Here is a 14789-nt window from a genome sequence, read left to right as displayed (position 1 = left end):
GCAGATCTCCAATACCAGCAAATAGCCACTGAAGACAAGATAATGCACAGGAAGATCAGAGAAGGCAGTACAACCTAAAGGTCAGGGGAATACCTGAGACCGTGGGCCTCACCGACCTACCTCACTACATCAGACGCCTGTTTAAAGCCATGCTACCGCCCAAGCAGGCAAAACCCATGAGGCTGGATGGGATGTTCCGCCTACTAAAGCCAGCAAAGGCACCACTGTCGGCACCGGTGGACCTCATTCTCCGCTTCCAGACCCTCCGAGACAAGTACTTTCTTACCACGGCACTCCAGGGGAAGACCCCTCTATCCTTTGAGGGAGCCACACCACTAGTCTTCCCAGACCTGACAAAAAGCATCCGATCCTGGCGTAAAGCTCTGCAGCTGCTTGTCCACCACCTACGTGCCAAGCACATTCCCTACAGATGGTGTACTCCATGAGCACTTCTTTTTACACACGACAGTGCTACACATAACGCACAAAGCCCTCAAGAGCTGGAGGCATGCCTACAAGCCCTGAGCCTCATGGATCCCATGACAGGGCAAAAACAGAGCTTGCCCCATATGGATCCCGCAACTATAGTGGAATTCACCCCCAGAGTGGCTCAGCGTGCATTTCCTGCCAGAGCACCGACCTGAGCAGATGTCCCTGACTGGGAGAAGCAGCCTGTCCTCTGAAGGGATCTCGTCTTTTACCACCATACAATGATTATTGTTAATTCTATGTTACTGTTCATATTGTTTTATTTTATGTTTCACTACTCCATCCTTCCACACATAGCCAACCCTGATAAGTTGTCTTGAGTAACGTTCCACTCCTAATCCTCTCACATGGTATACACCAGTAGCCTACTATTACATACCAATCGGTTACCCCCACTTTCTCCTTCACTCTCCCCCCCTCCCCCCCACCCGACTCACTAGGGGAATTAATCTGCATGCTTTCCATCATCCGGTGGGAGGGGGTGACACTATACCTTCATCTGTCAAAACTAATCCCCAAGGCAATACAGATAGAAAGTTCTACGGGGTAATAGGTCCCACTGCTGCCTTACAAAATATAAAAACCCCACACTGCTTATACAACACCAACTATCAAAGTCCTGTCCTCATCCAAACTAATGTACAGTATGGCGAATAACTTGACAAATGTATTGTACCATTCACTTGCAGTGTGCAAAATAAAGAATTAAAAAAAAAATATTCAAATAAAATATTCTTTCAAAATATTAAATAATTCTAAAAGTTTATAAAAAAATGTTAACAATCATCTCAAAAGCTTATGCAAAAATATCAAATCTAGGCATTAGTAAGTGATGTCATTATTATTATTTTTTTAACCAAAATAAAATAGAGTTAGACAAAACTGTGTCAATGTATTCCTTTTTGACACCTTTAATGACAGTAATAGGTTTCTGCCTGAAGCAGTATTTAGAATTTTGCCAGTGTAGTTTCACTAATTCTTAAAAAAATAAAAAATAAAAAATATCAACCTACAATATCCTTCAAAGTGTGAAGATAATAGTTGGCAGACAATTTTTTGCCACTTAGTGAAAGTATCTATAAATGCTAATTTCACAGATAAGCTCTACCTAATATTATAACTTCTGTACATTTCAAGACATCAGATCGGCAGAACAGGAAATACAAGAAGTAACACGTTTAATCAGAACATCAAACAAGAAAAAATAAAAAATAAAAGGAAAAAATTGAGCAAAACGGCAATTTATGGGGTTAAACAAAGGGGACCTTCATTCCTGAATTTCTATGAGATATTAAGAAGATTTTGATATTTCCTCAGATAATCCAATGATTTATTTGTCCACAGATATAACCAGGTATTAAGTATGTTCTTCCTGTCGAACCTACGCATTAAGACTTGCCTGTCATCATTTGTTATCCATATAATCTGTTCTCTGTCTAATGGTCTTATGTACACACAACATGACATTTCTCATCGACAAATCATAGTTGAGAACCATCTTGCACAAGGCTGCAGGAATGTGTTGGGGCTTCATAATTAATAATCTAGCAAAATAATTTTAGTACAAGTGCCATGTAAACAAAATAAAGACGGAAGAAAATATAGAATCCCCATTCGTGGGAACCTGTCAAATTTCACCGGGGCATTTGTAAACCTTTAGAGAGGGTGGAAAGCCATGGGGGTGTAGTTCCACCCTCCCTAGGGAGGTTCACCCTCTGCTTGCTATGAATCAAAGTCTAACTCCCTTTTTAGTAATCTCACACATCATTCTAGGAAAGCCATCGTCTGCCTAAGACTGTCACATGTAGGACGTTAACAGGAAGAGGCAGCTTGGTTTCTGAGCCACATAATTATGGGTATACCCACCACCTTCTAAATAATGTTTACAGCCTGGGATTTCCATGTTATAGCAGTTGCACATTTAAATGAAAAAAGAAAACACTATCAGCCATAGAGTTACGCATTAAAACAGAGATGTTCAACCCTTTGGGCCTCATGTTTGACACTAACAGGGTTAATAAACCTATACAGAGAGAGAAGGATTAATATCTCGCTGGGCCCTTTGCAGGTTACCAGTTTGGGCTCTGCATTCATTATTCACATAGGGATTGTTAATGGGGTCAAGCAAATTCATGGTTCTAAGACCCCTGTCTAACCTTTGGGCTCTAAGCAGCTGTCTGAAGACTGAAAAGAGTATGTCTTAACATATACATCAAAAAGGTATCTTCATTAATGGTCCAAAGAGTCTGGTCACACGCAGCTGTCTACATTTATTTGACTGCCATATTGTAATACAGACATCATGAGCTAGGCTGTGGCCACCATAAACCAGGATGTGTTAGCCATGAATTCTATAGGAGAAATGGGAGTAAATTCAGAGAAAGGGAGATCTATAGTGTACGGGTCTCTAGATTTGAGAAACAGTACGGATACAACATGAGTAACATTTACTGTAGGCTAGTTCTGGACTCTGAATTATAATTGGACTCACTTTGATGGTAGTTTCCATGGCTTATTTTATTAATCCAATAAACAGCACAAATTTGCAAATAACATTCACAAACTCAGGTGTGCACATAGAAACATTAGTAGCAGATAATGAAACCAAGCCAAATACGCCTTGAAACACGAATACAAATTAATTCTGAGTGTGAAGATGCAGTTACTAGATATTAACCCCATTTAGGGTATTTATTAGCCAAACACCATGCTATCATGACATTCCTGGGCATATCTAGAAGTTTACAAAAAAAAGCAAAACTCAAAAAATCTAAGTGGAAAATATATCATTCAATCTTCCAAAATAAAAAACAGGGGCGCGGCTTGGAGGCAGGCTCCGACATGGGCAAGATACATAGGGCTTCTCAGGCCCTCAAGACCGCTGATGCTCCGAGGGGATCCCAGGCCTCGTCCCTGCTGCAGTTCCTGATGATCCCGCGGATCTTGCCACCCAGGCCTCACAAGACTCTGAGGTCACGAGTTGCACCCCATCACCCTCCCAGATGCACTCCAGCAGACTCTCAGCCAGACTGGGTGGCCTTACTTCGCAACCTGCCGACCAAATCAAACCTCAGGGAGGCGAAATATATAACAAAGGAGCAGCATGCCCTAAGGGAAGACATCCAAGGCCTGAACCACAGGGTCTCTCTATTAGATGCAGACTGCGACCACGTGTCTGCGGTGCAGTCTGAGAACATGGACGCCATTCAAACTCATACAGACCAACTTAGACAAATGGCTTACCACATGGTCTTAAGACGGAGTCAGGGAACTAATGAAATACCACTTAGCCCCTGACACACGGGACTCTTCATACTGTTACGTGCATGTTTCTGCTCAAAGGGACCTGTGTGTCAACACCTGTTTTGTTACCTGATATAACTGAGACCTGCGTGTCTGTCGTACCAGTGTTTATAATGCTCAAATGAGACCTTGCAAGTCTCTCCAGTCTTCACTACCTTCTTCTCCTACCTATCAATCGTACAGTAGGGACCTGCGCGTCCCACCCTTTTATGAGGCTTAATGCTGGCACATGCTTTTCATAGCATGTTGAAATCAATAAATATTATATTTACAAAAAACAAAAAAACAACAATTAACAATTAAAAAAAACTTTTGGTTGCTATAAAACATTCAGTTCACTAACCTCATTTAGTAGGATTTAACAGGTCTTGACATCACTGCATGCCGAGATCTCTGATGAAAAGATCACTTTCAGAATAAGAAGCAGACATGCTGAAAAGACCTATTAAACCATAAGCTCACTCAAACAGAGGTTTCCTCGTCTTTTGTCTGTTTTGTTTGAACATGTAATATCCACAACTACTTGTGTGTGTGTGTGTTTGCTCACCATATTGTGTTGATGAATATGTATGTGTTCATTAAATAAACGAATAACAATAAGTAAGGCAGAAAGGTAGGAGAATGTACTTGTGATGCATTCTGCTGTATAGTGTGTTTCTGTAAACAATGGGATATATTTATCAAAGTGTTCTGAAAACTGACAGTTAAGTTCCGTCATTAATTTTATCGTATTAATGGAAGTGGTCTAAAATTAGTTTTTCTTCATATAAAATTCTGCCAATTTTTCATGCATTTTCATGTAATATAAAACAATGGAGACATTTATTGAAGAAGATACAATATAGATGAAACCTTGTCTTCAAAGTAGGCACCTTGGAACCTCACACAGTTCTCCCAACATCTCTTCCACTGTTCAAAACACTCTGCAAAATCCGTTGTTGTAATCGCCCTCAGCTGCCTCCTCGTCTTAACCTGAATTTGATCGACGGTCTGAAATCTCTTCCCTTTCAAAGGTGATTTTAGTTTTGGGAAAGGCCAGAAGTTGCAGGGTGCCATATCTTTCAACACATCCTCGACCATCTTTGAAACGTAAGTGTAACACTTTTATTTGTGCTGCACTCATTGCATTGTCCCCAAAAGTCTCCTGAGTAATGCGAAAAGTTTCCACGGAGGAATGTTCAAACTTAACACAAAATTTGATGCACATTCGTTGCTCTACTCACACAGTAATTTTGAATGTGATGACCACACAGGACACATGCTCACTTAACTGAGTTTAGTGCCCTCGTGACTGGTACAGTGAAGTCATTATTGTTCATGCATGCGTATTATGGTCAACTCTCCTTGCAAACCGTTCTCGTTATATTAACAATGGCTGGACATTTTCCAGACAGATATATATGTAGGTCTGTCTGGATGTATGTATGTATGTATATTTGTAGTCGGGGCAATATGGCCGAACAGAGAAATCTTAGCATAATATAAACAAAACATCCATTGTGGTGTGCCGGAACCGACAAAGCAGTAGGCCTGTAATAATAGTGGGCCCACCTTAGAGGGTGTTATGAATAGAGGGAGTGGTGGGAGGGTTGACTCGCCAGACCAGCAACGGTAAGGTGGGAGTGGATTGGCAGCCCCTTTAACCCCTTAAGGACCAAACGTCTGGAATAAAAGGGAATCATGACATGTCACATATGTCATGTGTCCTTAAGGGGTTAAAGGGGAACCAAGCCCCTCCCACAACTACAGGCCAAGCCTTCAAATATATGCCTCACAGTGCACCAAAACGTGCGTCAGGCGTGTGTTCAATGTCACTTCCTCACTTATTCACCAAATTATTTTGAGCTCTTATTTTGTCTTTATTTTGGTTTGATATCACTGCATCTAATCTAGTGAAGGAGTTCAACTCAGCAGGTGTACGATTTATATGTCCGCCTCTATGAGTAGCTAGTTTCCATAGGGTTATTACATAGGAATATGTATTTTGGTAGAAGGGGTTTTCCCTGCTAATACTCGTTCCATAGGGTCTTTTATCTGTCTCTCTATGGTATGTAAGGTGTACCAAGATAGACAGACATTAGTCCTAACGATTCACCTCTCTAGAGCTTATCGGTACACCCTTTGTTTTAAGGTCTACAGATGTAGTTGTAGGCATTATTTATATATATTATATATTTTCCCCATTTTTTGCTTATTTGTAACCTGATTCCTACCTTTTCATAAGGAAAGTGTATGATTATTGGGCTTCTTCTGGGGGTCTTTAAGTAGAACTGTGTTGTACCTTCTTAGTTATCAACATTTGGTGTTTTTCTGTTCCTAGCCCATTGTCTCCTTATCGTACCACCCATATTCCAAGTTTTCACATTTATCCTTTTTGAAATGGAGATCCATTTGTGTCCTTCTTGTATATAGCTATACATATATCATATTCATCTTAATGTATCCCAATAAAGCTGTTTTTCAAACATTTTTTTATTTTTGATATCTCCAGTCCCATTAGCTTTTTGAACTCTACGCTCAACAGCATTATTCAATAAATTGGTTGGTTCTTACTTGAGTTCAAGCCCACTCCCCTAGGACTGTTCATTTAGTGACATTTTGGAAACTTCCCAGTGTTGCCCCCATCTTTGAGGGCAGTAATCACAATTGACCTTTTATCTGTCTGCTATTATTTGTTTCACTATCCTTTCAAGCCATTGCATAAGACAGATGGGTCATTCCAGATAATCCGGTTGATCCTTTTTTTTTTTTTTTTTTATTCCAAAAGTTTTTTATTTTGTTATAAATTCATATTACAAAGCAGTTTGAAAAAGGTTACAGGACATACAGAGTGCATGAGTAACATATAACATGGTATCAGTTAGTTTACAGAGCATGTGATGGTTTAGGCTGAAGGAGCTTGTGTACAGTTGATCACTGCGTTACGGCATGTGATGGTTGCACCATGTTTATACCATGAACAGTGTTGTAATAACAGTTGCGTGGTTCAAATCAGTCAACTTTTTGTAGTAGGGTGTGGCCATTTACGCAGTGGTGGATAGTTTTAGGAGTTCCATCGGGGTATATGATTCGGGAGTGGGTCAAGTATACCTGGCAGGTTTCCCGGGTCACATTGCTTGTTGTATGGGGTTTCGTCAGTTGAACGGGTGTTCAGTTGTGTATCTTACTTGGTAGGGACACGCTTTAGGTCGCGGTTGTAGGTCTATTAGGTTGGGTCTGACGCTGGGGCTTCGGGTACGAGGCTCGAAGCCTAGCTGTTAATGGTGCTAACAGGGAAGAGTGAGATTTGTGGGCAGCAGAGGGTTATGTGTCGGGGTGTATCTGCGTTCGGAGCTGTCTGGTAGGTGGGGGGGAGAGCTGGGGTTGTTGGCCTATTGGTCGTTGTGTTATGTGTAGTGGGAGGGCCGCCTCTGGTGTGCTGTCTCGCGTGTGTCTCTGTCGTGTGTCGTGGCCATGTCCCATTTAGATACCTGGGGTTGTGGTGCGCGTCGTTCGTTCTGTGGCTGGGGGGGGAGTGTGTTTGGTTTGTCTTGTGTCGTTGTTCATCTCTGTGTCGTTACGTTTCTGCTAGGTTGTAAGCGGGCAGGGTCGCCCAGGTGGAGGGGAGGAGGAAGGAATAAAGAATAGGGGCAAGAAGATGTGGATGGTTCCAGGGTAAACAGGGTGATGTAGAGGGAGGTAGGGGTGGGTTAGGTAGGGTTCAGCTCAGTGGTACCAGGTGTCGTGGTAGCGTTGTATGCGTCCCGTCGCCGAGAGGATGAGCTCCTCTATTCTTCTGATGTCTTCCACTCTGGTCATCCACTCACTTAGCGTGGTTTTTTCCAGTGTCCCGGGATGAGGCTGCGGGCCGCGTTCAGGAGGTGCGGGATCACTGATTTTTTGTATTTGTTTATGGGGAGCGGGGTCAGTTGGAGCAGGTAAGTTTCAGGCGGAAGTTGCAGGTTCGCGTCCGTTACGGTCTCTAGGGCTTTGTGGATTTCTTCCCAGTAGGGTTTGATTAATGAGCAGGTCCACCAAATATGGAAGAGGGTTCCCAGGTCTTTCCTGCATCTCCAACATTCTGGATCGCAAGTGGTCATCATTGCCGATAGTTTCTCCTGAGTTTTGTACCAATGCAATATCATTTTATATCCTGCTTCCTGGAATTTGGTGGCTATGGAAGCCTTGTGTACGAGTGTGAACACCGTGGTCCATTGCTCCCCGGTGAGTGCGTGTCCTAGATCTTTTTCCCAGTATCTGGTGAAGTAGGGGAGGGGTGCGTCGATGGGTGGTGTGATTTGTAGTTTGTAGAGGAGTGAGACTGCGTGCGGTGGGGTCGGGGGGTTCGTGCATATAGTTTCAAAGGTAGAGAGTGCTCGTGTTGCTGAGTTCAGTTCGGGCATGTGCGTCAGGAATCTCTTCAGTTGGTGGTATCTGAAGCGGAGTGGCCAGTTGCGTGGAGTATCCGGGATCAGGTCTCTCAGGGGCGTGATCGTGCCTTGTTTGTAGACATCCTGTATTCTGCATGGGTATGGTAGCCCTAGGGTCGTGACGAAGTGAGGGTCCGTCGCCGGGGGGAATCTCTGGTTGTGGGAGATAGGGCAGAGGGGCGATAGCTCCGGGGCCATGTCCCTGTGTGGTTCTAGGCTTCTCCAGACCGTCAGTGTGGCGTTGAGGGTTGGGTGTTGTTGTGGCAGTTCGCCGGTCATAGCTTTTGGTAGCCATGGGAGAAGAGATAGGGGTATTTGTGAGAAGCTTGCCTCTATTGGGATCCATAGTTTGTTCTCCGTATTGTGTGTCCATTCAATCAGGTGCTGGAGGTGGACGGCCTGCCGGTATTTGGTCAGGTCAGGATGACCCAGTCCCCCGTGTTGTTTGGGTTTCGTGAGAGTGTCAAAATTCAATCTCGCCCTCTTGCGGTACCACACGTATTCTGTCAGTATCTTTTGGGCTTGTGTGAAGAAGGTGTTGGGAATGTGTATGGGTAGGGTTTGCAGGAGGTAAAGGATTCGTGGGAGTATGTTCATCTTGAGTACGCTGATCCTCCCCAGCCATGTGATGTGTGGAAGTTGCCATGCATTTAGGTCTCCTTTAATCTGGTCGAGGAGGGGTGGGAAGTTGATTCGGAAAATGGTTGTGAGGTCTGCCGATAGCCAGATCCCCAGGTATCTGATCGCCTCTGTACACCAGTGGAAGGGGAAGTCTTTTTGTAGTTTAGTCAACAGCGTTTGGGGGCATCCCACGTTGAGAATTTCCGATTTGGTGAAGTTTATTTTTAGGTTTGACAGCATGCCATAAGTGTCGAATTGATGCATTAATTCTCTGAGGGAAGGTGTTGGGTTGGTGATGGTAAACAGGAAGTCGTCCGCATATGCCGCAACTTTGCTGACTCCCCATTTGCCTCCTACCCCTGTGATATTGGGTTGATTTCTGATGGCGTTGAGGAACGGTTCCAGGCTGAGGACAAAGAGCAGGGGCGAAAGTGGGCAGCCCTGTCTTGTGCCATTTCTGATTTCGAATGGGTCCGATAGAATGCCGTTTACCTGTACTCGGGCAGCTGGGTTGGTGTACAGAGCCGATATCCGAGCCAACATGTGTGGCCCCATCCCAAGGTGCTCTAGGGTGGAGAATAGGAAGGACCAGTCCACCCTGTCGAACGCCTTTTCCGCGTCCGTCGAAACCAACAGGGCGGGCATGGATCCCTGTCTTGCCACGTATTTTAGATTGAGTGCCTTAATGGTATTGTCTCTAGCCTCTCTTCCCTCCACGAATCCCACCTGGTCGGGGTGGATGAGGCCCGGCAGTAGGGGTTGGAGGCGTAGTGCCAGGATCTTGGCGAGCAACTTGAGATCTGTGTTCAACAAGGATATCGGTCTGTAGCTGGTGCATAAGGACGGATCTTTTCCTGCCTTAGGTATCACCACGACATGGGCCAGGAGCGTGTTGGGATCCAGTTGGCTTCCGGTGTGGAGGGAGTTAAACAGGGTCAGTAGGTGTGGAGTGAGAGCGTCTGCAAATGTCTTATAGTATTTCGCCATATACCAGTCTGGTCCTGGGCTCTTCCCGTTTGGCCAGTTTAATTGCTAGGCGTACTTCTTGGCAGTGATGTCTTCCTCCAGTATGGTTATGATCTGGGGCGGGAGCTTAGAAGTCAGGTTCGGTGCTATATATTCCTTCTGGCGAGCTGTAAAGGTTGCTTCTGTGGCGTTCACTCGTGAGGCGTTTGGGGGGAAGCCCTCCACTATGGCTTTGGGTGTGAGCAAGGGTTTCCCTGCCGCGGTGATCTTTTGGACGTGGCATTTTTGCCGGTTCATCCTTATTTCAATCACTTTCGATATAGCCTCTCTACATTTCAATAAATTCTTGGCAAAGGTATTATTAATTATAACATCACAGCTGTAAGAACCTGTATATGTACTTGGTTTTGTAATTCACACACTTTTGGTTCAATTTCTCTCTTACACATGGTATTGTCTTAGGCTGAAGTCCGTTAAGTGTGGTACGCCACATAACTATAATTTGTACATGAATGTTTCTCTATTCTCTTAGAATAGGATTAGCAGGAGTATGAGTAACATGTGGTTTGGTAATTATTATTACTCTTGTCCTCTATTTTTCAGGCTCATATACATGTCTGTTCCGGCATCCCACAGCCAACTATTATACATGCTTTTTGCATGACTTTTGTCCCCAACCAGAAATTGTGTATACATATATATATATAAATTAGTTCAACAAAGAATCACAGTTTTGCCTCATTCCATTTTAAACATGGATTCCTTTGAGTCTGTGTTTGCTGTATACAACAGCTTTGAAACACAAAATATGCAAAGCCAGTGAACCACTCATGTGTGCATCTTTTCCTAAGTTGTGTTTCAAAACTGTTAACATGTATAGCTTGGAGGAAAGACGAGACGGGGGGATATGATAGAAACATTTAAATACATAAAGGGAATTAACACAGTAAACGAGGAGGCTATATTTAAAAGAAGAAAAAACTACCACAACAAGAGGACATAGTCTTAAATTAGAGGGGCAAAGGTTTAAAAAAAATTATCAGGAAGTATTCCTTTACTGAGAGGGTAGTGGATGCATGGAATAGCCTTCCAGCTGAAGTGGTAGAGGTTAACACAGTAAAGGAGTTTAAGCATGCGTGGGATAGGTATAAGGCTATCCTAACTATAAGATAAGGCCAGGGACTAATGAAAGTATTTAGAAAATTGGGCAGACTATATGGACCGAATGGTTCTTATCTGCCGTCACATTCTATGTTTCTATGTTTCTGTTGTATACAGCAAACACAGACTCAAAGGAATCAATGTTTACATGGAGATATATATAAAAAAATTAATTTTTGTTACATAAAAATGCAACAATATTTCAGATATTTGGCCCCAGATTCTCTACATTTTGCAAGCTAGTAAATATGACGACTGGAATGTCCCTTTAAGGGTGACCCATTTGTAAACGTCACTTAAATATGTCCAAGCTCTCTGTTGCACATTTATACTTCATGCAACTCATTCTTTTAGTACACTTCACACGGGTCTATTCACTAAAAAGCGAATTGTGGCAAAGTAGGTTTCCTAGTAGGTATAAACATATATTTTGTTTTAGTGATAAATGTGCAAAATGTGTTATGAATGTATCCATTAGTCTGTTTAAGGAAATCACCCAATAGTCTTACACCAGTTATTTTTGATATTTATGCAGCACGAATTTCTACAAGTAGGACAACAGCGCACACACAAACAAAACACAGTTTTAAATTTGACACGGCTACTTAAAATCACCTATCGTAGCAAAACAAAATGGGTATTCAGTTACACCATATGGTCATATGGTGTTAAGCCTCCCACTAAGTCACAGTACCCCAATATCGGTTGGTCCTACACTCATTTTAACATACAAGATTGACATGATAACTGCACTACTGTTGCACAAACCTAAACTGCTTCCAGAGACTCTCCTCAAATTAAGCTTTCCTGTGGTCCCCTCCAAAGGGGCACCTATAAAGGATGGATGAGATGCTCAGCCCAGGAGGAATCTGGTCTGGATCCCAAATATACACGGCAAAAAGGGAGGCTTTAGATTGTAAGCTCTCAGACCATCTTGTTAAGCACTTTGTGTGAAAGATTTACACTAACATGATACTCTACTTATGTGGCTTTAGAACTTTGTGATTTCTCTTTTTTTACAGCAGTGTGTAATATGTTGGTAATACATACTACCTTATAATAACTATAATAATAATAATAATGTATATGTGGACAGCAACATAATATGTGAATGATTTAGTGCTTTATAAAATAAAAATAAGGTAATTGTTTATTAAACCCTCACCATTGTTGTCTATTCTATTGAATAACAATATTCCTTGTTACATTCCGGAGGCAACAGAACAAACTGAAGGGGGGGTTAATACAAAAGTAACAATGATAGTATTTACAATTTTGTAAATAAAGCGAAAATCATTTATATAAGTTATTCTTGTCTTTCGTTCTAAGTTTAGATTGTATTGCTAGAGTGACATCACATGGTACAAAATTCCACAAGGTTAGCCTGAAAACTTAAAAAAAAAAAGAAAAAAAAAAGATTCCTTTGATAACTCAGCTCAAAGGGTGGTCTCGAATTACACCTATAAACAGAGTAATAATGAAAACAATGCCACTCCTATTACACAGACTCAGCGACTTGGTAGGAATGAGAATAGCGCTGTCCAGCTGATGTCCCAAAGGGTGAAAAGAATCTCAGGTGAAACCTGATTTACAATAGATCTGTCTCTGCAAAGGAAGGATACTCTGTACCAAGGCATTTGTCACCAAATACAGTCACGTGTAGGTAGGGTGATTTGGAGTCTGTCAAGGAAATGTTCTCACCCCATGAATTTTGAATGTGTAGCCCCACGGCATATCAAGGGCAAAAACATAATATATCAGTTTTAAAGGCATTTTGGGAAAAAGACTAACTTGCCTTTGGGGGGAAACCTTTAATTACTGTTTGACAAGGGAATGTACAAAAATAACCTGTAGCAGCAAAAAAATATAGACTGTGTAAAAACAAAAAAAAGAAGTGAAAAACCCTTAAAAATGTGTACTATGGAATAAAAAATGTAGGGTGCGTGGGAACTTACAACTCAAATTTCCCACATCTTTCAAATGCCACCAACCACCCTGGAAGGCTATGATTTTAGGTTATTACAGGTGCACAGAAACTACCCTACCCACAGAGGACTTGGCATTTCAAATTTTCAGTAGTATCTTACAAAACACAAGTGTTGGTAGTATGCAAGCCTGATTTCTTCAAATACATGTGGGACTTACAATTTATCTAATATTCACACACCTAGAACACCAACACACAGAGGCTGATATACATCATATGTTCTTTAAACCAATTCTGCCAAAAACCTCAGCGGAATTTCTACTATCTAAACCGCTGGACGTGGTCACTGAGGTCAAAATGGCTTAAACCAGACAGAAAATTGCTAAACACTGTAAAAACACTTAAATGCCTTCCTTGGCCAGGGTCATATCTTCCATACATGAAACTTCTGAAACAAATTTGCTACCTGCAGTCCTACCTGACACTTCAAACACTGTCACAGTACCTGGGACCCTGATGGCGTCATCCAAAGATACCTCGGGTAAGGGATATCGTAAAGACCTTGACTGCTCTCTCAACCCCATCTCTGTGACTGACCCCTTCTTCCATTCCTCCTCTTCCTTGAACATACTTGTGTTTTTTTTACTTAACTTTGGGCTATTGCATGCTACCTTTTAGTTGCCCACTATCAAATTAAATATTCGTAAATCTACACTATTCGTAAATCTACCTTTTAGTATGATTGTTATATCCTCCATTTAACACTTCATACAAACCCTTTTTCTCAGAATGAAACTGTTAAAGGCATGAAATAGTTTTATAATCTATGTATTGTAGGTCTTGTATGGAACGTACCGCGGTACTGTTGTTTCACAACGCAACGAAGCCTGACCCATCTTTTAATGAAGTATGCTGCAATACGTAATCTGTTTCCTACAAAAGAAAAGTACAGCAATTATAATGGGAAAAAAAGTGTTAATCAAAGGGGCACTCTAAACGCCACATCATTGTAATGGTCATGGTGCTATACGGCTAAAAAGCTTTTTGACAAAACAGTGGCCTCCCCAGCTAACTCCGTCGTTAATCACACTGATAGTTTGTAGAGATATCCCGAACAGTTCGCTGGGAACTGTTCGCCGGCGAACATAGCTTGTTCGCGGTCACCGCGGCGGGCGAACATATGCGATGTTTGATCCGCCCCCTATTCGTCATGGAGGTGGGAGGGTCTGGGAGGGAGGGACTGCTGCTGATTGGCTGGAATGTGTCTGCTGACTGTGAGGTACAGGGTCAAAGTTTACTCAATGATGACGAATAGGGGGCGGACCAAACATTGCATATGTTCGCCCGCCGCGGCGACCGCGAACAAGCTATTTTCGCCGGCGAACAGTTCGGGACATCTCAAATAGTTTGTATTACAAAATATGATTCCATCCAACTGAAATGGAAGCAGGCTAGAGCTGGGTAAATCCTGTTTTATTTTTTGTCAAACTATTCAAAAAGATTTGAAAAAATGTATTTTTGAAGCACCATGACAACTACAACAAGCTTGAGGATTTATGGTGCTTAGAGTCACGATTACTACAAATACATTGGCAAATTGCTGGAATAAAATAACAGTTTCTATTAGTCAAATAACTTTTTGCAGATGGGTATTTTTTAAGTTTTGTTTGTTTGCTTTTTTGTGTCAAACAATAAGTAAAGAAATGCACTTTATTATACATGCAACTTGTGTCTAATAAAAGTTATAAGATATTTCTTTAAAGCGTCTTTGCATAATTGCCACTGGGGATTCAGTGGCCATTGGGGGAAGGGTAAGGTGAGATTTACTTCCCTGAACTTGTTCCTCATGGGCACCGCCACATTTGGCTCATCATTATAACCAAATGTCTATTAAAGGGACACTCAAGATCCTC

The 14789-nt window shown here is 42.1% G+C and overlaps 1 protein-coding gene across 1 annotated transcript in view; it reads right to left on the bottom strand.

Annotated features, from left to right (window-relative positions):
• Positions 1-14789, bottom strand: part of SLX4IP (SLX4 interacting protein) — a 137928-nt gene that overhangs the window by 21176 nt on the left and 101963 nt on the right. The window contains exon 6 of the mRNA XM_063444022.1: positions 13732-13809. Coding sequence (XP_063300092.1) covers positions 13732-13809 — 78 coding nt within the window. The remainder of the gene's footprint in view (positions 1-13731; positions 13810-14789) is intronic.

Source organism: Pelobates fuscus, chromosome 2 (genome assembly GCF_036172605.1).
Source record: "Pelobates fuscus isolate aPelFus1 chromosome 2, aPelFus1.pri, whole genome shotgun sequence".
Classification (NCBI taxonomy): Eukaryota; Metazoa; Chordata; class Amphibia; order Anura; family Pelobatidae; genus Pelobates; species Pelobates fuscus.
This window is presented reverse-complemented; position numbering and strand designations above follow the sequence as displayed.